General features: G+C 45.6%; 1 protein-coding gene across 2 annotated transcripts in view; it reads right to left on the reverse strand.

The window, feature by feature from the left end:
- LOC142802720 (uncharacterized) overlaps positions 1-17,452 on the reverse strand; it is a 97,211-nt gene extending 79,759 nt beyond the window's left edge. For both annotated transcript variants that reach the window (XM_075887737.1, XM_075887736.1), the window contains exons 1-2: positions 16,799-17,452; positions 15,428-15,510 (exon numbers count right to left, since the gene is read on the reverse strand). In XM_075887737.1, the coding sequence (XP_075743852.1) occupies positions 15,428-15,510; positions 16,799-16,913 (198 nt within the window). In that variant the 5' untranslated portion in view covers positions 16,914-17,452. The remainder of the gene's footprint in view (positions 1-15,427; positions 15,511-16,798) is intronic.
- Positions 17,453-25,833: the final 8,381 nt, after the last annotated feature.

A 25,833-nucleotide genomic window follows, 5' to 3' on the forward strand; every position in this document is an offset into this window, starting at 1 on the left:
GGGCAAGGAAAACGGTGCGCTCTGAGTACATGAAGATATCGTTGTCCAAGCCTCCTGTGGTGTATGCGTTCCAGTATTTTCTTCGCATATTAACCACAACTATACCAGGTTCGACGTGCGAGTGGAGCCTTTCCATCTAAGTTGTATAAAGAAGAAATCATTGGTACCACAGAGCATAGTCTCAGTGAGGGAAGATCGTTCAGAATTTTGGACAATAAATTGTTCAAATGAGCCGGTGCTGCTACCAGGAGGACCTAAGCTAGCATTGTTTAAAGAATACTCGCCGACAACAGTAGCTGTCGTCCGCAGTGACGTCCAACGTGACGACCAAGTGACCGCCTGCTCAGGCAGTTCGAAAATTTTACCTATAATTGATAAGCCATGCCGACAAGCGCAGTATGCTTGTGGACATTCTATTAAAGTACTTGCAAGTTTTCAATTTTTCCCAGAGTGACCATACGCCTTTGATTCCTCCCTGTCGTGCACGCCACAGGATAAATACAGAAACGGCACAGCCAATCCGACAAAAACCGTACCGAGTATCGCCGTCCTAGCGCAAGATAATAGACGATCAAGTGCGTGAAATGCTCCAACAGGGCGTCATTCAAGAATCAAAGAGTACTTGGGCAGTTCCTGTGATTCTTGTGAAAAAGAAAGATGGTACCTGGAGATTTTGTGTTGGCTATCACGGTTGGAACTCCATCATGAAGAAAGATGTTTATCCTCTTCCACGAATTGATGACGCCTTGGACTTTCTCCATTCGGCGTCCTACTTCTCCCATATCGATTTACGTTCAGGCCACTGGCAGATCCCTATGCATCTAGTGGACAAGCAAAACACTGCTTTAATAAACCCGGACAGACTTTATCAATTGAACGTGATGCCATTTGGATTATGTAATGCTCCTGCCACAACCCAAACGTTCGTGGATACGGTTCTGCATGACCTAAAATAAAACATCTATATGAGCTACCTAGATGAGATCCTGATATTCGGGCGCACATTTCGTGAGCACAACGAACGCGTGGACATTGTTCTGGAACGCATTAGAAACGCTGGCGTTGTTCTTAATTCGAAGTGTGATTTCGGCGACTCGTCAAATTTTGGTACTTGGGCACCTCGTGAACAAAGATGATATCAGGCCTGACCCAAACAAGACAGCAGCTGTACAGGCGTGCAAACCACCTTGCTCAACGAAAGAGCTTCGTAGCTTCCTATGCCTGTGCTCGTACTTTCGCCGATTAACTCCCGCATTCACTGACGTTGCCTTCCCCTTGACCCGCCTGCTACGTCAAGGTGCTAGTTTTTAATGGATACATGACTGTGAGATGTCCTTCAACCAACTCAAGTTCTTACTCACGTCGCAGCCTATTTTACGGCACCTTGACCCTTCTGAGCCAACTGAAGTTCATACTGACGCCAGCGGCATTGGCATAGGTGCATTTCTAGTACAACGCTGCGATGGAACGAAGCATGTCACTGCATGTGCCAGTAGAAGTTTAAGTAAACCGGAACGGAATTACACAGTGACTGAGCAAGAATGTTTGGTACTTGTCTTCACTGTACAGCAATTCCGTTCCTACCTGTAGTGTCGTGCCTTCCAAGAGGTCACAGACCATCATTCCTTGTGCTGGCTCATAAGCCTTCAAGACCCATCTGGCCGCCTTGCACGCTGGGCCCTATGGTTGCAAGAGTATGACTTCACGGTATTATACAACAGTGGCGGGAAGCACGCTGACGCTGTATGCCTTTGGCGGATGCCGCTTACTACAACACTTTGCGATGCCAACAATTTTGACCACTTAATTGCATCAGTGAATTTGATATTCCCGGACAAGACCACCTTTGAAAATGAGCAGCAGAGGGACGTGAGCTTGGAGCCGTTATTTGCTGACGCACGACCATCCACTATGGCAGGAACTTTCGCGTTCGTCAAGGATTACTTTACAAGAAGACCTTCTCGGCCACGGGTCCCCCCCCTTGCTGGTAGTGTCGGACACACCCTGTTCCTCTGTTCTGCAAGCCATGCAGGACGGCGCAACTTTGGGTCACTTGGGAATGACACAAACACTCCTTTGTACACAGAAGCGATTTTACTGGCCCCGCATGCGCCAGTTAGTTAAGCAGTATGTGGCCAGTTATACTCAATGCCAGACGCATAAATCAGTCACGACTGCTTAGGCTGGACTTCTACAGCCTGCTATGCGTCCCAGCACTCCATTTGAGCAAGTTGGCATTGACCTCGGGGGTTCTATCCCGTTCAGCAAAAGGCAACTGATCGATTGTAGTGTGTGCCAATTAACTTACCCACTACTACGAGACGGCCACCCTGCCACTGCGACTACTGGCCAAGTATCCTCATTCCTCCTGCACTCTACTATACTGCGCCACACACCTCCTGGCGTCATAATAACTGACAGTGGCTGTCAGTTTATGGCAGACGTCCAGAAACTGCTCCGTATGTGTGGCTTGGAACTTCGACATTCGACACCTTACTATTCACAGATGAATGGCCTTACCGAAAGCACAAATCGGACGCTAGTGAGTATGCTCTCAATGTACATGGCGTCCAATCACAAAAGCTGCGACGACATATCACGTATGCCTTTCACACTACCCAACACTAGACCACCGGCCACAGCCTTTTCTTCATTCTTTATGTTCCACCTCCTCGTTATACCATGGTTACAATCTTTTCGTTTTATGACAATGCCGATTTTTCTTCAGCCGAAACACTTTGCCTTGCAGAAGAAACTCGTCGTCTTGCCCGCCTGCGTACTATAGCATCATAGCTCGCCTTAAAGCTTGTAGACTGCGGGACGATGCATGAAATGGCCATGTGCTTCATCTGCGAAGGAGGAAATATTACGTGTATGTGCTGAACTGAGAAGAGGAAATAGAAGTGTTGACTTTGAAAGAAGATCTCTCGGCAGATTTGTTTCATGCAGCTTCACCATTCCAGCCTTTTGTTCAATAAACCCCCGCACCCTTACTTGAGACGTAACTATACGTTAAACAGCAGTATATGTTTTAGATTATATGGTGTTTACAGTTGTGTAACCATGCAAACAGCAGCATAGATATTAGTAACAGCAGAAGCGGTGAGCTGATGTGAAGCGATGGTGCTTGTGCCGAAGATGTTAGCCCTCATCACTGCTACACAAATCAACCTGAGCAGATGACGCCCAACTGCTTTTAACGTTAACCTGACATGACAACTGTATCATAGGAGTATGCATGTAATGTTTATAAAGCTTGATAGCCAGTACTCAAACAACAATTCACGTTTCACAAACATTAGGGTCCATTTGCAAGGTATGCCTAAGACCTGGTGTGGCTCTGTAGTGGAATACGCGACTGCCACACTGAATGATAGGGTTGGATTCCTGCTGAGAGACTTACATTTATTCTTTGCATTTGTCCAGTCAACGCTGCTTATGTCAGGTTTTTCTTAACGCTCAAGCATTAAAATTGCCCCTGTGTGTTCTCGCTGTTCCTGTGTAGACATAAAATGTCTGTCACCTGCCGCACATACCCGCCTTGGGATATGTTTCACTGTTTTTTGGAAAATGTTCGATGATGTACAAGATGAGATTGTGACATTATTCATGTCATGACCAATGTGTCATGCTGGTCAAACCATCTTACCCTACCATACTAATTAGAGAGGTGACCACGAAAGCACCTAGACGTGGGCGGCTAGACAAATAAATTAGCAGACACGCAGATAGATGCCAAAAGTGCTTACAGTGGGCAATGAAATGCTTCGCATTTAATAATGATTAATGACTTATAGACAGCACTCGTTCATGGGCCGGCCATGTTATGTGCCTTCACCCAGGTATCACTATTCATCATGACGGTATAAGTACAGCACTCATGGATTGAAACAGGCATTTTTAGGGCTACGTAGCACAAATACTTCAGTTTTGACTGTCTTCACTTAGGGCCATATCAGTGTAAATTAGAACGAAGTGTGTACATCAAAGGAAAAATTATTTCTAGAGACCAGATTTGTTTCGACATGATGTAATATTTTGAGCATTTTTACATAGGTTGTGATAAGACAAAAATTCATGCTGCACTTCAGTCAGTAAATACTGCATATAGGCACTAAATAAAGGCATTGCGTATTGTATTCCTGCGCGGGGCTGGCTAATATCTTCATAGCTCGCAACCAAGAGCGTATGTACATACCCACAGAGGGGGAATGCCTAGCCGCTGGGCATGAATGAAAGCAAGAAGGTTGCGCCTTCGTCCACTGGACAGTACCACATGTCCGCCTGGAGCAGGGCACCACCCAGGGATGCAACAGCTAAAATAGAATTTGGAGTAATTTTCAGAGCAGCAAAATGCTGCTTTTGGAGCACTAAAATCCAAATTCAGAGCAGGTTACGGGAAAAAATTTTCTTATGAAAGATCGAACTTGGAACAGTATGAAAAAGAAGGCTTACATTTAAAGAAATATATTTACAAAACATTCAACCCTCCTAAATAATTCACAGTGAACATGGGCACTGGTATTTAAATAAAAGTAGTGTTTTGAATTACCCCACTGAGCAAACAATGAAGTCCACATTAGCATTTGCAATGCCTGTGGAAACCTTCGACAGACTCTACGAATTCAAATATGGCTCTGCCAAGCTAGCGACCTTGAAATTAAGGAGATTCGTAAGACCGAGGTGCAGGGATGGCAAACAAAAAAACTGGCAAACAACTTTTTCTTTGAGGGAGGGGGGTCAGCAGAAGTGCTATTCGATGCTCCAAATGATTGCCAGCAATTCTATTAGACGCCAGAAATCACAAATACTCACAATTACCTGGCGCATGCACGCATGAGTACTGTATTTACTCGCATATTCCTCGCAGTTTTTTTGCCAGAAAACCGATGCAAAGTTGGGGGGTGCGAGAATTACGCGGGGAAAACTTTCTACGAAAAAGCAGAGAGCGAAAAAGAAAACGAAGTGGCCGCAAATCGGAATTCTCACAAAGGCACCTTACAGCAAGCTTTAAGAAGTACTAATTAGAACTTACCTCAACAATAAAAGCAGAGGTTCAACACAAGGCAAGATTTATTTGAGACACAAAAAGTGGAAGCAAACAGTCAAGAATTAGAATACCATACGCGAAGCTTTTGGGCGTTGCGGGCGTAGCGGTCGGCGCTCAACAGGAGCCCTCAAAAAGTAAGCGTAGGACGTCAGTATAGTGTTCTAGAATAATGGGTAGTGAGCCCATTTTACGGGGAGAGGGTACGTTGCCGTGGCGCAAAAAAAGTCAACGAGTTTTCATTTCTTGAGTGCCCGCGTGGCGGCGCTACCATCGCCAGCAATGGAAGTTTTCACCTTTTCACTCCGCTTCTGTGTTGGCTGTGTGTCGTCGTCGCTGCAGGTTTACGGCCGAGCAGTGCTTTGTCAATACGTTCTATTTTTCAGTTCTTATAGTTGTGAATAATGTAGATTGGTAGTGAACACCTCGCGGTCATCGACACTTAGTGCGGAATGGCACCACGTCGCCAGAACCATTGTTATGTGCCCGGATGTCAGACGGGCTACGTTCACGCGAAAGGTGCTCCAAAACCGTCACTGTTCGTCGTCCCCAGGGATGAGAGACTCAGAAGACTGTGGGAGAATAATTTACACCGTGCGGACAAGCCACTCGAAGACACAAGTGCGGTTTGCGAACTCCACTTCGAGCCTCGGTACAAAATTCGCGATTATGTACACACCATCGGCGGTAAAGAAGTGCGGATCCCACGGGGGAGGCCTATGTTGAGCAGTGACGCTGTTCCCACTATTTTGCCAAATTTGCCATCGTATCTCACCAAAAAAGCAGTGAAAGAAAGGCCGCCTGGAAAAAGGAAGTCTGAGAGTCATGCTTCGCCAGTGAAGCGCCGGCTGTGCACGAGTGGCAACTCGACGGTGTTGCACACAAACGCCGTAAATACTCCGGATCCAGACGCTGCAGCATCGAGGCCAGAAGCCGAACAGCTGGCCATCGATGTAGAAGTTTCTTCTTCAGAAAATCTGCAGGAAGACCGCAAGTCGTATGTCGTTATTTAGCTGTCTTGAGGTACCATCGCCGCACTGGACTAAGTACATCTTTCCAGATCACAAAGGCATTGTGTACTGCACGTCCGTGCGGACACCGAAGAATGAAGTACGATCGGAAAAAGTGGTCATGTTTTTTGAGTCACGCATTGCGAGCTACTGCAAAGTGTTCATTAGGGGTACCCTGTTGAAAGAAGGCACCGTGGAAACAGAGGCAGCAGCAGAAGAAGTGCTGAAAACAAGTGATCGTATGTGCATTTGCGTTGGAGCAATATCTCACGAAGACTATGAAGAACGATTTTTTATGAAGAAGCTAAAGGACCATGTGGTTACATGCAACGAAATGTACTTCAGCATTAAGTGTCTTGGCCAGGTTGATAAAAAAGGTATTTATAATGTGCATTTTCACTAGTATGACAGCTATAACACTTGTCGCTACGAAAGATTTCTTGCCAGTTATTGCAACCTAATTCACTGCACCTTTCTTTCAGGTGCACAATGTGTGTCTTGCCGCTATTTGAAACGAGCACTGCCAATCCGACGAGCCCGGGTGAAGCAAACAGCAAGAAGGAATTGCCAATATGCAGCGCTGAAGTTGCGTGTTGTGGCCAGAAGAAACACTAGATTATTTTCTCGCTTGAAAAGTGTGAAAAAGAAGCTGGAACAAATGCAAATTAGGAATGCTGCTATAAAAACAGAAACTTTAGAAGCACAGATTGCAAGGCTTCCACCAAGACAGCAGGAAGCTGTACGACAGTGCTTTGCAGCTTCAAGAGTAAAACCCAATGGGTTGCGCTATACGAAAAGCTGGGCTATAGATTGTTTAATCATGAAGATGAAGAGCCCTCGCCTGTATGAACACCTTCGTCGCAATAACATCCTAGCCCTTCCATGTAAATCAACCCTGAAGCGCTGTGTACATGCATACCGCACTGTGTTTGGCTTTAGTGAGAGAGTTCTAAAGCAGCTAAAGAAAAAGACAGCGGAGCTTGATGTTTGGAAGAAACACGGTAGATTGGTCATCGACGAACTGAAACTGTCAGAACACTTTTCAGTGAAGAAGTCGGGTGCAATTGAGGGTTTTGTGTATTTAGGTCCACTTACAACTTCCAAGGACAACGGTGTACCATGTGACCACAATATGATTATCCTTTTCGTCCCATTTCAAGGCAAATGGAGTCAAGTTATTGGTTACTTTGCTACACATGGAAACATGAAAGGTGACACACTCGCCAAAGTTGTTATTGAAGCAACCATACTAGCTGAAAAGAGAGGGCTCTTTGTAGATTTTATTACTTGCGATGGTGCAAGTTGGAATTGAAATATGTGGAAAGTACTTGGGATCCAAGCGACAGCTGACTCTACTACTAGGAAAATTGAACACCCCAGTGATGCATTACGGCACCTATATTTTATATCTGACTTCCCACATCTCATCAAATGCCTACGGAACTCGCTGCTGAAGTCTGGATTCAACACCCCTGCAGGTCATGTAAGTCTGATGTTTTTTACGCATATCACACATTGGATTTAATATATGCTTACATTATCTCTAAGCTTAACCAGGTGCATTTCAATATGGTCCACTTAATTTCATTGCAGGTTGATATGCAACATGTAAGGGAAGCTCACAAAATAGGCTCCTCCAACGTGACCCTTAAAGTGATGCCCGGCATAACACGGTGTCACCTGGATCCTAATGGATTTGAGAAGATCAAGGTCAGCTATGCCTTCCAGCTTTTTGGGACAAAAGTCCTCCAAGCTTTCCACCTATACAAAGACAAGTTGGAAGCAACACTTGGAAGGATGGATGTAACACAAGAGTTCTTCAGGTGAGTCGTCTCTTGTCATATCCTGGTTAAAATTAGGTAGTGACATGTCTGATATAACCAACTTGTAAATGAAAATTATATCTTAATAGAATGCATCATTAGCACCGACATTTGGGCGAGTTGGTTTTGGTTCATAGTTATGAACGGCGCAAAACGCACGAGACACAAAGTGACGTCCTTGTGTTTTTCGTCATTTTGTGTCGCGTGTGTTTTGCGCCATTCATAACTATGAAGAATGCATCACGCAATGTAAACTACAAAATTATGAAAACAGCTGTTTTGCATATTTCAGCAAAATCCACCAGCTCATAAAAGTGATGACATCGCGGTTCCCTGCTGAAGCCCTCAAACCGTGTTCATCAGGAACAGCAGTGCTGCACGATTTTCTGTCCTACCTCAAAGCATGGGAGCAGCATACGAAACGTGGAGGAGGCTTTCTGAGCAATTCCACTGCTGCTGGCCTACGTGTGACCATTTCGAGTACACTAGAGTTGCTTGACTATCTCACTGAAAATGTTGGCTTTAAATACCTAATGACTGCAAAAACTAGCTAGGATCCTTTGGAAAACCTTTTCGGTATAATCAGGCGATATTCTGGCAGTAATGATCATCCAACACCAACTTAGTTTTTGATTACAGTAAACTGCATGTCATTTTATGGTTTAGTTAAAGGTGTCAGTCAAGGAAACTGCGAAGAGGGCATGCTAGGTTCCCTTTTGGAAGTTAGTAGCCCACGAGACACATCGCAAAATGCAGCAGGCATGGATTTGGCACCGAGCTCTTCTCCGAATGCGCAGCCGTTGGTTATACCTTCTCAGGACCACAGCCAGCATGTTGCGAGGAGCGACTCGAGAATTATATTTTACATTGCTGGCTACGTGGCACGAAAGTGCATTTTGAAAAGCAATTGTAAAGATTGTTTGATACTACTTACCCTGCCTGCCCCAGACGAAAGCTTTCAGCTTGCAAGGTTGACACTAATTCGTGACAACGGTGGACTCCTCTACTCAAGTGCTTGCCTATTTCGGTTCATAAAGAAGCTTGAAGACTTGTTCACGGGCTGCTTTTCTTGTGAACAACTCCATGCAGACAGCATTTTAGATGTGCTGACCATTGTGAAAGCAAGGTTTTGGCAAGAGATTGGGTGCCCAAGCCATGTCTCAATGCTCTCTCAAAAAATAATACAATTCTATATTGTTACACGACTTCATTTTTACATTAAGGGGCTAAATACAGACAGAGCAGGCAAACGCCAGAAAGCAAAGCACTTAAAGATAAACCGCTGCTGTTAAATATTTTTTCCTTGCTTTAGAAGATTTTTAAAAATTTAATATTGTTCCTGTGTGGATTTTACAAGTGTAGGTTAAACTTGATGTATGAATACTTTCTGAATATTCTTTTTCTGTTTCACTGACCCAGATACAAGAGAATGCCAGATTTGAAAAACAAGCAAAATAGTATGTTGCCACTCGCCACGCATACTATAGCAATAAACCCTTGACTAAGTGGCAACTCTGCTTAATTCAATTGTGAATGGTGACTTTGATCTTTGGCGTACCATCAACAGTGCGATTAATATGATCTACGAGAACATCTGTAGATCTCTATAAAAATGCATGTTATTTGAATGGAAATGTGTCTGTTATTTGTCATTTTCAGTATTTCTTTTGATTCAGTGTCTTTATTTATTGTGTGAGCAATATGTGTTGAGTGTTCATGTGTTTTTGTGAACTTTTTATGCCAAGTGTGCTATTGAAAATATTTAGCATCTCTTTGTGATTATTTGTAGTTCTGAATATTTTTCTAGCATCTATTGGGCTGTTTTAGGAGACATGCTCTTTGTCGCACACGCTGATAAGTACATAATGGGGCAAGGCCCTCTTCAAGCTATTTCAGCTTTTTCCATCTGTTTTCACTTTGAGAAAAAAAAAATGAAAGTGATTGATATGCATGGCTTTTGTGGAGTACGGTCGTTGTGCTGCCCCACCAAATAAACATTTAAGTTATTCCCGTGAACGATTGTTGTCTATATTTTTTTCCACGCCTTCATTACAAATTCTTTTTTATTTCTTGGGCATGATTAGGATAAGTCTTTCCTTCTGTGCGCTACCACACATTTTCTTGCACTTTCAGGAGAATATATCAGCTGAGAGCGCGTAAGGTGCTTAAGTTTGCAGTAACATTGTTTTATTTAGTGAGAGTACGACTTCACTAAAGTTACTATTGAGTACAAACGCTAGCATATTGGTGGAGAAATGTGAGCCGCTTATATGCCACTCTGCGACTTATTAAATTAGTGATCATGAAAACATCAGTCTCATTTATCTAAAGGCAATCGATGTCAGTGCACGTTGAAATTTCCGGAGTCCTCCACTTTGGCATGCTTCATAAGCAGTAAGTGGTTTCATAAATCAATTATCTTAAGGCAATAAAACTGCGAGAGCGCAATACAAAACTGGCTGTTTACAGCGTATATTGCATCCCGCTGATGACGCGCTCATGTTTAGCGATACTTCATGTGCCAGAACGACGGCCAAAGCAAGAATATGCTTAGGCAAAAGAAGAAAAGCAACGAAAATGGCTATGAACAGGGGTTGCACAAGAGTAGTTTGTGCTTGAAGCGCTGGCAAACTAACCTTCGCGCTGCATTGGCCGAGAGCAGCAACGAGTCGCTTCCATTGCAGGTGGTGGTGGCGCCGTCTACCAGGTGAGACATAAAGTGCGTCAGTGCACGGCCTCCAGTCGGCCCACTACCCTTTTCTAGAACACTTTAACCTTAGTGTTGGGCTGATGACTATTTAACAGAATCGTCCGCAGTTCCCCTATGAAGAAATAAAGTTTACCACTAATCCCAGTTTTAGGCACACGGCAGGTCAACGCGTCTTGGTGGCTTTCAGCTGCCGTCACCAATAGCGAACTCAAAACTCGTAGGCTCCGAAGGGCCTACCGGCGGCCCTGTTGCCGTTGTTTAGCGCATCATCTATCACTTGCAACTTGAAGCAGCCGTGCGGCTTCAGTATCACCCCATAACGTGCCAAGATTACCGACACAACACACAATACACACCGCAACGCGCACTGGCTACTTTGGCTTGGATTGGATCGAATCTCCATGCAATAGTATGCTTGATGCTTAAGAGATGGCGCCAAACGGTGCAGACTATCATCATCAATTGCTGGAACGAGCAACGACATTATTGCGGTAGTTTTCGGGGGTGCGATGATTACTCGAGGAAAAAAAAAATCGTACTTTTGGGGGGCGATGTGGGGGGTGCGAGGATTACACGAGTAAATACGGTAATTTAAAAACTGTGCTGCGTTCCATTACTAGCTATAAAGCCCCTCCCAAATCACAAGACACTTTATCGCGGGACCCCAGTACAGTGCGGCGAAGGTGGCTTAAGCAGCATTCTGCGCCCCCCAAGGTCAGAACAAGGACAAAAAATTTTCGAACCACTACACCCCCCCCCCCCCCCCCCTAATGGTGGGCTTACGTTTAGGGCCCAACTTCTCAGCTTGCTTGCAAGGTGCGTTCAACCTGCAACACCAACCAGCGTTCAAGCCCCAAGTGATTCGTGTGACAAACGTGGTGGCTGGCAATGACGGCGTTCCGAAAACATCGACTTTGTGCGCGAGCGAAAAATGCGGCGCACGTTATACTATACCTGCGTTTGCTGACTGGGAAATTCATATTTTTGGCAAATTGTAGGTGGCTGCGGCAACGCTTTTTTTTGGGGGGGGAGGGGGGCTTGATGTTTCATCGATGCACCGGTAGGTATCCGCTATGGTGCGCGAACCGATGAGCATTTGGTGTTCTTACTTCAACTATTACTTCATCCGGTGGATTGCCATTTGTGAATGTCCTCACATAACGAGTAAATATATATATATATATATATATATATATATATATATATATATATATATATATATATATATATATATATATATATATATATATATATATATATATATATATAAGGAAAGAAGTGCACACCTAAGGGCTCGTTTTTCCATGTTTTTACACAATATTAATGAGATATAACAGACGATAATACCAAGGAAAGTAGAGGGGAAGATATTAGACCAAATTGTAATGTAAATATGAAGAAAAGTGGGTGGAAAGATAACTTGCCGTGGGCAGGATCCAAACCTGCAACCTTCGAATGACGCGTTCGATGCTCTACCACTGAGCTACCACAGCAGCGATCGCCCCAGCCACTTTATAGGGTTTATAGGAGAATTAAACGTGGGATTGGCAATCAGCGACATTAGTAGCCATGGCGGCGAGTGTGGCACACTGTTTTGAGCCTGTTTGGCGTCATGTAGCACGTGAACTTGTTACGAGTGGGCAGCTGACCAATAGTCCCTCGTATACAACCTAAAGGCACCAAGTCTGCCAGTACGAGACCCTCATTAATGAATAAGGAAAGAAGTGCACACCTAAGGGTTCATTTTTCCGTGTTTTTACACAATAATAATGAGATATAACAGACGATAATACCAAGGAAAGTAGAGGGGAAGATATTAGACCAAATTGTAATGTAAATATGAAGAAAAGTGGGTGGAAAGATAACTTGCCCTTGGCAGGAACCTGCTCATGGCAAGTTATCTTGTTGCAATTGTTGGAAATGTTGCAATTTGTTGGAAATGTTAGGAGTGGGTCATTTGAAAACGCATGTGCAAAATGCTAGCGGGGGATAAAGCATGCATGCGCCTGTATCTTCAGACGAGGACTCGAATTTGGTTAATGCAACCCAATCATGCTACGGAGAGCATAAAAGTTCAAGAGCAGACACTGAATATGCATACACAAAAGCCATAGTCAGTATTACTGAAGAGCAAGAGTCTCACTCTAAATTTTCACATGTAAAATGTGAACCGTGCGAAATGTAACCTCGTCCATATACTGACGAGCGAATACAGCTGAAAGCACAGTGTGGTGTGGTGGTTAAGTACAAAAACCAGAGCATGCTCTCACATGGCATTGTCGTAAAGGACAATGGCAGGAAGTAACCAGTTCTGATTGGAAAAGATTTGATGGAATGTCTAAAACTTGAATGGCTTAAACTTGGCCAGATTGCGGCCGAAGCACAACTGTGGCTCTAATACACTAGTACTTAGGCATGTTCTCAACAAAAGCTAGAACAGTACAAAAATTTCAAGTACATATTCTCAAAAACTCAGGCCCCGCTCTCGTGTTTTGCTCCACAAGGAAATATTTGTTTCCATTGCAGGAGAAAGCTGAGCAGCAACTAGGCTACACCACTAATCACCATTGCGAAGGAAAATGAAAGCAAATGTTGATCTGAGGAGGACAAAACAACAGTACCCCTTTGTTGAACACATATCGTTACCCATCTCTAGGATGAAAGAACTTGTACACGGTCCGAGCAGGCGGAAATGTGCTTTCTGCACAGAGGTCATTTTTGCCATGACAACAACCACTGCTACTTACACCAGGGAAGCAACCAGCGTTTACAGTAAGCACCAGTCATCGCATCTATATTTCAGGCGATGGCAGATAAGATGCTTCACAGCAGTCGACACAAAAGATACATACATCGGCAATGTGACTTGACTATGACAGAGTCTGACATTGGCGATTGCCAGCAAGCATCGGAATACATCTTGCAGGGGTTGAGGTAATCTAAAGCTTAATTTGGATAAGCGCCTATTCTTTCGATTCTTTCACAAATCTATGACATATCTCGGTTGCAAGGTCACCGAAGAAGACATTCACCCCACAAATATGTAAAAGAGGGCAATCTTAGAAGCTCTTGAGCCCACAACAGTTATCGAGCTCAACCCAAATTTGGGAAGGTAGAACTTCTAGTTGAAAGCTTCTCAAGAACACTTGGACAGTAGCAGAGATATTCTACCAGCTTCTGAAGAAAAATAAAAAATGGTCATGGGAAAGAGAGCACAGCAAAACATATAAAGCTAAGAAACAATTGCATGCAGAAAAGGACTGACATTCCATTATGTCCAGAAACTGCCTACAATGTTTTCTGATGTGTCGCCCTATCGCTTAGGTACCCTGATTTTTCATGTTAGCCATGTCTTGACCTGTGAATTGTGTTCGTCATACTTCATGTCTTATGCGAGTTTCGATAAATACCCTGTACAAAAAGTGACCACTATAGCATCTGGACAAAGGCGAATAGAGAGAAAAAATTGAAGCGCCTTTGGTTCACCAAGAAATGTTTCACATTTAAAGTTACTCTCTGAACTTTCCTTCCAGTATATGTGTGCTGTCAAATTCTTGTCATGTGTAATACAGCTTCTCTAATGAAGCAGTTTCACACAATGAAACCGCCTCAGAACAATTTTGGAGCACAGCTCTTAGCCGCCTGTTCGTGCATTGAGCAGCCGTTGGCATAACCGATACAGCGAACGAGTACAATGTAGAATTTAAGCAGAGTGCAGCGAGCCTCTGTGACAGTGTCTTCAATGCCTCGAGCCTGCTCGTTTTTCTTGTGGGAGTGCGACGCATGCCACTCGCACACAGGCACGAGAAAGTGAGTTAAACTGTGAGGCTTGGGAGACAAAGAATTGCATAGGTCTTAGGGACACTTGGTGTATATAACGCAACACTATCGTGCGGTCACCGATGACACCACCAATAAGACATATGGAAATGGTACCCATTGATGCCATATGTGGAAATTAAGTGCTGCATGAATGAAGGCTTGTATGAAGCAGCTGTTGTAGAATCGGCCACGCAGTGCCTTCTGCAGTCTCCTGGTTAGCGAGGAAGTCCCCCCCCCCCTTGCTTTAGCTCAACGCAATATCGAAGCACCTAAATAGCTGCACTTGAAATTCACAGCAGACAGTATCGTACTGGTCGAATACTTCTTATACTTGCTACCTTATGATCATCATTAGCCTCAATACGCTAACTGCAGGGCGAAGCTCTTTGTCATGTTCTGCCATTCAACCCAGCCCTGCGCTTGCAGCTGCCGCATTATACTTTCAAACTTCTTAATCTCATCTGCCTATCTAACTTTCTGTCTGCATCTGTAATGCTTACCTTCTCTTAAAATCCATGCAAATACCATCAATGACAAGAGGTTATCCTGCCTATGCACTATGTTATATATATATATTTATATGTGGGGTTTAACGTCCCAAAACCACTATATGATTATGAGAGACACCGTAGTGGAAGACTCCGGAAATTTAGACCACCTGGAGTTCTTTAACGTGCACCCAAATCTGAGCACACGGGCCTACATTTCCGCCTCCATCGGAAATGCAGCCGCCGCAGCCGGGATTCGAACCCGCGCCCTGCGGGTCAGCAGCCGAGTACCTTAGCCACAAGACTACTGCGGCGGGGCCTATGCACTATGTGCTCTTCCCATTTATTCTTGATGACTTCATCAATAATGTCCTTGACACCTCTTTGTTTCTGATCCCACTCTATTTTCCTGTCTGCTAAAGATACTATCCTTTTTTTTCTTTCCACTGTTCGTTGCATCCACAATACAGGGACAATGCAGCTGTTTTATATCTTTCTGTTTAGGAATAGTGTAAATAATTGCTTACCACCTGGTAGCCCCGCCGCGGTGGTCTAGTGGCTAAGGTACTCGGCTGCTGACCCGCAGGGCGCGGGTTCGAATCCCGGCTGGCTGCATTTCCGATGAAGGCGGAAATGTTGTAGGCCCGTGTGCTCAGATTTGGGTGCACGTTAAAGAACTCCAGGTGGTCTAAATTTCCGGAGCCCTCCACTGCGGCGTCTCTCATAATCATATAGTGGTTTTGGGACGTTAAACCCCACATATCAATCAATCAATGCTTACCACCTGGTACATAATCCAAATGTTGTGTATATTGTAAGTAATAAAATTACAACTTCCTCAAGCAATACACGTTTCTCCTTTCAAAATAATATCTTACTGCCCTAGGTGCGCAAAAATTACGGACTGAAAACATTGAGCTTCTCCGCCATCAAGGTATGGAACACTCTGCCTTTGAAGACTAAAACCTCTTTTTTGGTAAATGCCTTTAAACATTCAGTTCGCTTTTACCTGAATCCTTCTTTAAACATATGACTTATGTGCAGTAACGGTCGTTGCCTTTTTTTTTGTCATACACTCTTGTGTCTTATTTATTTATTTTCATTACTTTCTTTCTCTTCTGAAATATTTATTAGTGCATACTCCTAGTGACTGCTTCATTAGCACTTTATTAGCTTTACATTTTGAATTCATTTTTTTGTGTATATTAATGTCAAATATTTTCTATGTTATTGCATACCATAAAGCCTCTTTTATTATTTTGTACACATAATCATGCACTTTTTTCGCGATTATGCTCCTGTTTTTATTTTCTTTATCTATTTTATAACAAGAGGTCCCATTGCAGTGTTCACACTATGGGACCTCTTTCTGTATACCTCTCCCTATATGTAGCTCCCACCCTAATACGCTCAATAAGCTGAAACTGAAATGTACCATTCATAACTTGAGAAGGCTTGTCGAACGTGCTCCAACCCATCCTTATTTTTCTAGTATTCCTTTACAAATTCCAAAGTATCGCTACTCGTCGCAAAGTGCTGTTCCCTGCCATGATTGTTGCATAATACTTTTATGCTACCTAATAATCAGACCAACTCTTTTGCTTTCCTAGTCCAATAAAGTAATCATGAGTTGTAATTCGTCCCCTGAGCTAGTCATCGATGCAATGTCATCAGTGAATCGGAGGTTACTAAGGTATACATTTCTATTAACTCATACCCATCACTTTGCCGAATCAAGGGCCATGAAAACTTCGTGTAAGCACGCAGTGAATAGCATTAAAGAGATCATGTCTTTCTGCCTAGCACCTTTTTTTTTTATTATTATTGAGATTCACTCACTTTCTTTCTTTTTAACACAGTTCACCCACAAAGTTTCAACATTCGAAATCTTACCTCACCTTTTGGCCTCTTCAACAAATATTCTTTCGGTGCATCCGATGCATGCTGTTCATCAACAAAGATAGATGGATCCACGCAAGGCCTTAATTGATCAGACTTTATCGGACTTCCCATCACATGCACTAACGATAAACACCGATGGTAGTTATTGTCACGATACTGCTTCGAGCAGAGAACAGTGGTTATCAAAGACTTGAAATCCCTTCTTTTCACCGTCGCGATCCACTGAGCAGCTCGTTCTTTTTCCCGCGTGAACTATAAACGTAGGGTGGACAGGACGAGAGTCTAGGATAACAAGGGCGAGAGTCTAGGGATAACAAGGATAACAAAACCAGCACACAGTGACGGTACGAGCATTCCGACACGACTTCTTTTCAGCGGCTCAGCGTTAACGAACTACCCTGATTGGAGTTTCGTGGGCGCTGCCATCTTGACGACAAAAAGAGAAATTTTTTCGTTTGTATCGGTTGCATGTTTTCTCATAGAGTTCTCATGGCACCTTCAACTGAGCTGCACTGCACTGGCACCGTGAGGGTAGAAGCACGGCAAGCAACGACAAACACCGCCACTGTTTATACTTCTATAGTTTCACGACCCGCTACGCGCCATCCGAACGTGTGAACCACAAGACACAATGTGCGTCAAAACGTCGCCTGCGCCGCCAACTGATCGGCGCGCCGCCGCTGCCGATGTGTTTTCTGGGCGTGTCGTTGATCTACAATTGATTTTTTTTTTTGTAAACCTGTTCTTTGGCAGTTAATTTTATCACCAATGAATTCTCGGTCCTTGCTTAATTATGCCCTTTAGTAAACGCATCGCAATCAATTATCCTGCCGGTTAGAGTTAAATAAATAGAAATCCAACACCTTTATTCATTTCACAGAGCTTCATACAATTATTGTATGAAACTCTATAATTCAAGCTTTCCTTTCAAGAAGTGAATTTTCAAGAAGGTTTCTTTTCTCCATGGCATTGCACGTTTTCTCATTTCACGGCTGACTTCGCAAACCCCGCTAAGGGTACGCTTCTTATTGTCACGCTTGGTTTCGCTTTCGTTTTCCCATTTGCGTGGGCATGTTCGTCGTCCAGAAACTCAGTTCTGGCCTTCTAAATACTCAGCCGAAGTAAGTGAATCGTTTGCTCACCGCATTAACGGGTTTTTGGAGGATGGTAAAAATTAGGGGACCGTTAAGCTTCGCCTTCAAGAGTTGAACACGACAGCCATATCCTATCCTTAGTGCGTACCTAGTTCAAAGTTCAAAATGGCTTGCGGCCATGCAGTGTCTTTTTTTGCACTTATATATATATATATATATATATATATATATATGTATATATATATATATATATATATATATATATATATATATATATATATATATATATATATATATATATATATTGTCACGATGAGTCACAAGTACTGGGAGATATATTGAACAACCGGGTAGCTAGCTCTAGGACGATGCGTCAGTCGTGGCTGGCTCTCGAGCCGAGAAAAGACACGCAATTCTTCTTCCTTTCCTCCAGATGGTAGAGCCGCTCTTGCAGTCGACCCACTACGTGTGGGTGGCATTATCCCCCCTTTCGAAAAGAAAAAAAAGTCCCAAAAGGGGGAAAGAAAAGTACATAGCACCACCACGATGTTACGACATAGGCACGTGGAAAAAAAGAAATTGGAAATTCGGATAAAGTAAAAATAGAAATGAACGAGCGTGCCAATATAGGAAAAATCAGTGGACGAAGAAGCAAGTTCACAAAAATAAATAAATAACGCAAAGAACGCTGTACGGCAAGAAAAAAGTTATGAACAACGCGCAATAAATGGTTTCATGCGCAACACATGAACGACATCCGACCTCGGTCGTGTCCTACTCCGTGCCTGCGATGTTGAGTCCGGAACCACTTCATAGTTCACGTCACTGACGCGACGTAACACTTTATAAGGGCCAAAGTACCGGCTCAGTAACTTTTCACTAAGGCCACGGCGGCGGACGGGCGTCCACACCCAAACTTGGTCTCCGGGGTTGTAAAATACTTCACTGTGGCGGATGTTATAGCGCCGTGCGTCTGCCTGCTGTTGCTGGCCGATGTGTAGTCGCGCGAGCTGCCGGGCTTCCTCAGCACGCTCTGCGAATTCATCGGCGTCAGTTGTCAACTCGTCTTCGTCTTGACACGGTAGCATAGAGTCCAGCATGGTCTGCACTTCGCGGCCGTAGAGAAGCCGAAATGGCGTGAATCGCGTGGTCTCTTGCACGGCGGTATTATACGCGAAGGTCACGTAAGGTAAGATCCGGTCCCATGTTTTGTGCTGTACGTCGATGTACATTGAGATCATGTCTGCAATGGTCTTATTCAGTCGCTCGGTAAGTCCGTTGGTTTGCGGGTGGTACGCAGTTGTCTTTCGGTGTCTGGTGTTGCTCAGTTTGAAAACCTCGTCCATAAGCTGCGCCGTGAATGCCGTCCCTCTGTCCGTTATTATAGTGGAAGGAGCACCGTGTCGTAACACGATGTGGCGCATGAAAAATTGTGCTACCTCAGAAGCCGTGGCTCGTGGGATCGCCTGCGTCTCAGCGTAGCGTGTCAGATAGTCGGTCGCGACGATCACCCATTTGTTGCTGTCCACAGATAGGGGGAATGGCCCGAGAATGTCCATGCCGACTTGGTCGAACGGCGTGCAGGGTGCTTCAATCGGCTGAAGCAAACCAGCTGGCTTAACAGATGGTTGCTTTCGACGCTGACATTCCCGACAGCTCTTGACGTACTTCTTGACGCTTGCCGAAAGTCCTGGCCAATAATACCTCTCACTCACTCTGGCAAGTGTCCGTGAGTAGCCCAGATGACCGGATGTGGGTTCGTCATGGCAAGCGAAAAGGACGTCGTCTCGCATGTCTCGAGGAACCACCAGGAGGTAGGTACGGTTGTTCGAACGAGCGTTCTTCTTGTACAGCACACCCTCTCGAAGGCAGAATGACGGCAACGAGCGGGATAAATGACGTGGTATGATTGTGTCCTGGCCCTCTAAATGATCGATGATCGGACGAATTTCTGCGTCATCCCGCTGCAGTTTACTCAAGTCTGATGAGCTAATGGCGCCCAGGAAGCCTTCGTCTTCCTCTGCTTCCTGACTGACGACATGAAGGGGTGCGCGTGACAGTGTGTCAGCGTCTTCATGCTTACGGCCGGACTTATGGACGATGGTGACGTCAAATTCCTGCAGCCGCAAGCTCCACCGTGCTAGCCGTCCTGAAGGGTCGCGCAGGCTTGCCAACCAGCAGAGGGCATGGTGGTCCGTCACTACCTTGAAGGGACGACCATAAAGGTACGGGCGAAACTTGGTGATTGCCCACACGACTGCGAGGCACTCTTTCTCCGTAGTGGAATAATTCGCCTCGGCACGGGATAGAGAGCGGCTGGCGTAGGCTATCACCCTTTCGATGTCGTCTTGACGCTGAACGAGCACTGCACCAAGCCCAACGTTACTAGCGTCAGTATGGACCTCCGTGTCAGCATCATCGTCGAAATGAGCGAGAACGGGTGCTGATTGCATGCGCTGTCGCAGTTCATCAAAAGCTGCTTGTTGCTCGTTTTCCCAGACAAACGGCGTGTCGTCCCTTGTGAGACGAGTCAGAGGTTCTGCTATCTGTGAAAAGCCATGAATGAACCGGCGATAGTAGGCGCACAAACCAAGGAAGCGCTGGACGGCTTTCTTATCGACAGGAGCTGGTAATTCGGCAACAGCGGCAAGCTTGTCTGGATCGGGCCGGACTCCTTCAGCGCTAACTACATGTCCAAGAAATTTCAGTTCTTCATAGCCGAAGTGGCACTTCTGTGGCTTTAGAGTGAGGTCCGCCGATCGGATAGCCTCCAGCACGCTGCGCAGGCGCTGTAGGTGCTGCTCGAACGTGGCAGAGAAGACCACCACATCATCAAGGTAGACAAGACAAGTCTGCCACTTGAGCCCTGTGAGGACAGTGTCCATCATTCGCTGGAAAGTTGCCGGCGCTGAACACAAGCCGAAAGGGAGTACTCGAAATTGGTATAGGCCGTCTGGAGTCACGAATGCTGTCTTTTCGCGGTCTCGCTGATCTACCTCGATTTGCCAGTACCCGCTTTTGAGGTCGAGAGAAGTGAAATAATGGGCACGACGAAGTCTATCCAGCGAATCGTCGATACGCGGTAGCGGGTACACATCCTCTTTGGTCACGTTGTTGAGCTTTCGGTAATCAACGCAGAAGCGTAGCGATCCGTCTTTCTTTTTAACAAGCACGACTGGAGATGACCACGGGCTGTTGGATGGTTCGATAACGCCATCGTCAAGCATCTCGCGAACTTGCGTACGTATCGCTTCACGTTCTTTAGCCGACACGCGGTAGGGGTGCTGGTGTATTGGGCGTGCGTCCTCGTACGTGATGATCCTGTGCTGAGTGATGGACGTCTGGCGGATCTTTGAGCAACTTGCGAAGCAAGACCTGTACTCGAACAAGAGCGCTCGCAGCGCAGTCTGGTTATCGGTGGACAGATCAGGATTGATGTCAATGTTGCTCATTGATGTGTCTGCGTTATCCACTATTTCTGACGTGGGACAGTTGGTTACGTTTGCTACTTCGTGGGCAAACGCTATCGAAGTGCCACGGAAAAGGTGTCGATGCTCGTTGCTAAAGTTGGTAACGAGCAATTCAGATCGGCCGTCGCGAACGTGAATTACACTTCTCGCTACACATATGCCTTGCTGCAGGAGGTGTTCTAAATTTGTCTCGGCCACCACATCGCCATCGCTCAAACCACAGCATCTTACGTCGACTAGAACACTGGCTCGGGGAGGAAGCGTCACGCTCTGTTCAGAAATACGGAGTACGTCGACACGCATTCCGTCATCCTGCACGTTGATTGCTCGCTGGGCTGAGAACGTGACGCGGCGCTCTTGCAGATCAATGATAGCTCCATTTTCCTGTAGAAAATCAACTCCCAGAATGACGTCACGGGAGATCACGTAGAACAAGGCAGCTTGCTACGAATGTGTACCCTTGAATCTGTACTCTAATTGTGCAGGCACCCAGTGGAGTTACGACATGGCCACCAGCTGTCCGAATCTGCGAGTTATGCCACGGCGTGATTACTTTCTTCAGCTGCGTTGTCAGTTTCCCGCTCAGTATGGAATAGTCTGCGCCGGTGTCCACTAACGCATTAACTACACAACCATCAATTGTTACTGCTATGTCGAGTGAAAGCCGGCTATCCTTTGCAGCAGCAGGTGATGTCGGACCAGTTTCTGTACGGTTCTGCGTCAATAGGAGGTCTTCAGCGCTTCGACGTTCAGCGACCCCGCCCCCAGAGGTCGCTTCGGCTAGTTTTCCCGGCGGGGGCTGGGAGATCGTGCGGTAGAATACCGCTGGGGCATTGATGAAAATCGCCTCGGTGACGGCGAGCGCGACTGGCGCCCGGCAGACGGTGGTTCATGCTGCTGGGAGAGGTAGTTTTGGATGTCGCGTGGTCTCTGACCGTAACGGGGGGGCGGCGAGTACGCAGAGAAGCCGCGAAGCCCAAGACGGCGATAAGGACACTGGCGGTACAAGTGATCAGCTTCTCCGCAATGAAAGCATAGAGGCCGGTGATCGGGTGTGCGCCAGACATCAGACTTCCGAGGATACGAGTGCCGATCGTCGATGTACTGGACCGGTTGTACCGAACGATGGGCAACAGAAGCACCACGGCCAAAGGGCAGGGGCGGTGGCGTGTACGTGCCTTCGTAGTATGGCATGTGCTGCGCTGACTCGAGTGAAACTGCAGGGACAGGATGAACGAACAAGGGCGGCGATGCAGCAGGGCGTTTCAGGGCTTCCGCGTAGGTTGTCTTACGGTGGTATTCAGCAGGAGCTGGCGCAGCTGTGTCAGGAGGCAAGGTGTCCCGGAGGGCCTGGTGCAGCTCATCTTTGATGACGGTTGCAATAGAGCTAACCGTAGGATTAGGTGTTACACCAGCCTTTTGCAACTCCTCACGTACGATATTACGGATGAGTTCACGTAAGGAGTCATTGCTAGTCCCAGCGGCGGCGAAAATGTCAGCAGAGGACATGCCTCTGACTTGCCTGTCGTATTGGTTTGATCGCTGCTGTAGCATTTTTTCCATTGTCACGGCTTCAGACAAGAACTCCGCGACCGTCTTCGGAGGGCTTCGCACGAGGCCGGCGAAAAGCTGGTCCTTGACACCACGCATCAAGTGACGCAACTTCTTGTCCTCCGTCATTCTTGAATCTGCCCGTCGGAAGAGACGCGTCATGTCTTCGACGTACGCGGTCACAGTTTCGTTTGGCGACTGGACGCGGGCAAGAATAGCTCGTTCAGCTCTTTCTTGGCGGTCAGCACTGGCATATGTCTGCAGAAGTCTACGAGAGAATTCTGGCCACGTCGTCAGCTGCTCCTCTCGATTTTGATACCACGTGCGAGCCCCGTCTTCGAGATAGAAGTAGACACGACCCAGTTTCGCCGCGTTGTCCCACTGATTCAAGTTGGCTACGCGCTCGAAGTCCGCCAACCAGTCCTCAACGTCTTCGCTCTCCGTACCATGGAACGTCGTCGGTGCCCGTGGGCTTTCCAACGTATATCGGTTCGACGACGTGCTTCCCGTGCCGGTTGGCAAGGTTTGTACCGAAGTGCTGGTCATGTTTGTTGACGTGGTGGTAGCAGTATCGTTGACTTCCGGAGGCAATCCCCTGATTCGGCGGCTCGTCCGATGCACGGGAGTATTGACTGGCACTGGACTCGTATTACGGCTTCCTGGGGGGGTCTGCAGCATCCGTGAGACTACCCAGCACCTTCCACCAGTTTGTCACGATGAGTCACAAGTACTGGGAGATATATTGAACAACCGGGTAGCTAGCTCTAGGACGATGCGTCAGTCGTGGCTGGCTCTCGAGCCGAGAAAAGACACGCAATTCTTCTTCCTTTCCTCCAGATGGTAGAGCCGCTCTTGCAGTCGACCCACTACGTGTGGGTGGCAATATATATATATAAGGAACTCGCTGGTCCGTGAAGCTTCTCTATACGGCTGCATTCTGTGTGAAGGGTAGCTGGCTTTAGGGGCCTTGCGACATTTTGTGACAGACATATTTAGCACTGGAAGACGTGTAGTAATGATTGTTGAGGCGAATGGAACAAGAAAGGTGCATATAGGCATAGAGTTTCCTAAAATGAAACTCTATGGACGAAAAGTGAAGGTACGAGTCCTCAAAGTGCAACACGCGAGAAGATCTTGTGATATTGCTCACATGGCGCAACCCAATGCTTCGGACTAAGGTGTACATGGGTGCCGTGCAGTGTAAATGGTGCTTGTATATAGTTTCGTGTGCCTGAAGGTGGATAGACAATGTTTTGCTGACCTTTGTATATAGTTACAGATAGGACTGTTTAAGATAGTTTAGTTATGTTAGTGTCTTGTGTATGAAGTCGGGACGACTAGTTTCCAAACCCGGGCATGTACCGAGCGATAGCAGACGACGCTCGGTGCGTGTCTCGCGCCTTTCGCGAGGAAAGCGAAGTACATCAGCGCCGAGCTCGCGGGCACTCGAGGAATGTGAAATTTAAAAAAAAAAGGGGGGGGGGGGGGCTATGGTAGTTCTTTCCTGATCTTGAAAGAGTGTGGACGTCCTTCTTAGGCCGCCTCAGAAGCCAGTATGTCCGAAGGCCACAACGGCACGTCACAATCATGTACTACCATGAGTTATTGTGCACCATCAATACCCGCTTTTCAATTATCTGCAGAATATTATTAAACCTTGTTCTTATGTGATTTTTATCGTAACCCATCCTACTCCTGAATGATTTCAATCTTCTAAACAAAACATGAAATGATCATCCTTCTTTGCTCGCTCTTTTCAGCCATAAGCTATTTGGAGAGTTTTCTTTTATCACAGCTAGTAATACAACCAACACGTGTATCAATGTTGTATGTGTACACCAAACCTCAACCTTCTTTTGACATCCTACTGTGCTAATAGGCTAGATATTATATACTTGCCTGCTATAGGTGATCACTGCATACTTGCATTTTGATATATTTATGCATCTATTTATTCACGATGCTTTATAAACTTCGATGTGGGACATTGTACAAGGAGTGGGCACACTGAAGAAATGGCCACTCGGGTTAGATTTTTCAACTTTACAGATTGTCTTCAAAGGTTGCTTTGAAACAAGACTTATATTGGCGATTAAGGCATTATCAGATGGAAGGGCATCACGTACATTGTTGTGCAATATGAAGATATAGTGAGCACTGACATGGCAGATAAACAGAATTTTAATGCGTGCATGTGACTCGACTATTGGCTTAGTTTCCTGGAATAATGAAACAAAAGAAAGCTGTGAAGCCTGCGCGGAACGCAGTCACAGCAAAAGCTGGAAGATCGGCTATTCCAGATTTTCTTAATCACTCGTTGAGTATCTTCTACAAGCACACTTGCACTGTACCTCCTATTCATCACCATTTTCGTGTAGTAGGGAGACATTCTCAATGCCATCCTTTGTCATTTTTCGAAGAATTGTGGTACCTGCTACACATTTGTAAGGAATTTAATGCACTTTTTATGCTGTAGCTGAAAATGATGAAAGTTATGCATGAAGTTTATGTAATGATTTGGAGAATTGAACGATCCACTCATGCAATTTGCATTGTGTGACACCTGGTTGTTCTTTGCTGTTATAAAAGACTTTATGACCCATATTAACGGGATTCTTTTCCCGACAATAAGGGCCACTTTGCAATGGTGTTTCAAGCACTGTAGTCGTGGTTTAGTGGTAGGATGCTGGACTGGTACACAGGAGACCCAGGTTGGAATACCACTGTGTCCTTGGTGTTTTTTATTTACTTACATTTTTTTTTAAATTTTGCATGATAGTGGCTATGGACACTGGGGGTGGCGGACTACTGCACACGCGACCCTTGTTGTGATCTCATAACAGCTTTCGCTGTGAAAATTCTGCAGAAATATATTTGAGTACATTTGCTGTGAGAGGCCATGGAAAGAAGACACAT

This window comes from Rhipicephalus microplus, chromosome 3 (genome assembly GCF_043290135.1).
Source record: "Rhipicephalus microplus isolate Deutch F79 chromosome 3, USDA_Rmic, whole genome shotgun sequence".
NCBI classification, from domain to species: Eukaryota; Metazoa; Arthropoda; class Arachnida; order Ixodida; family Ixodidae; genus Rhipicephalus; species Rhipicephalus microplus.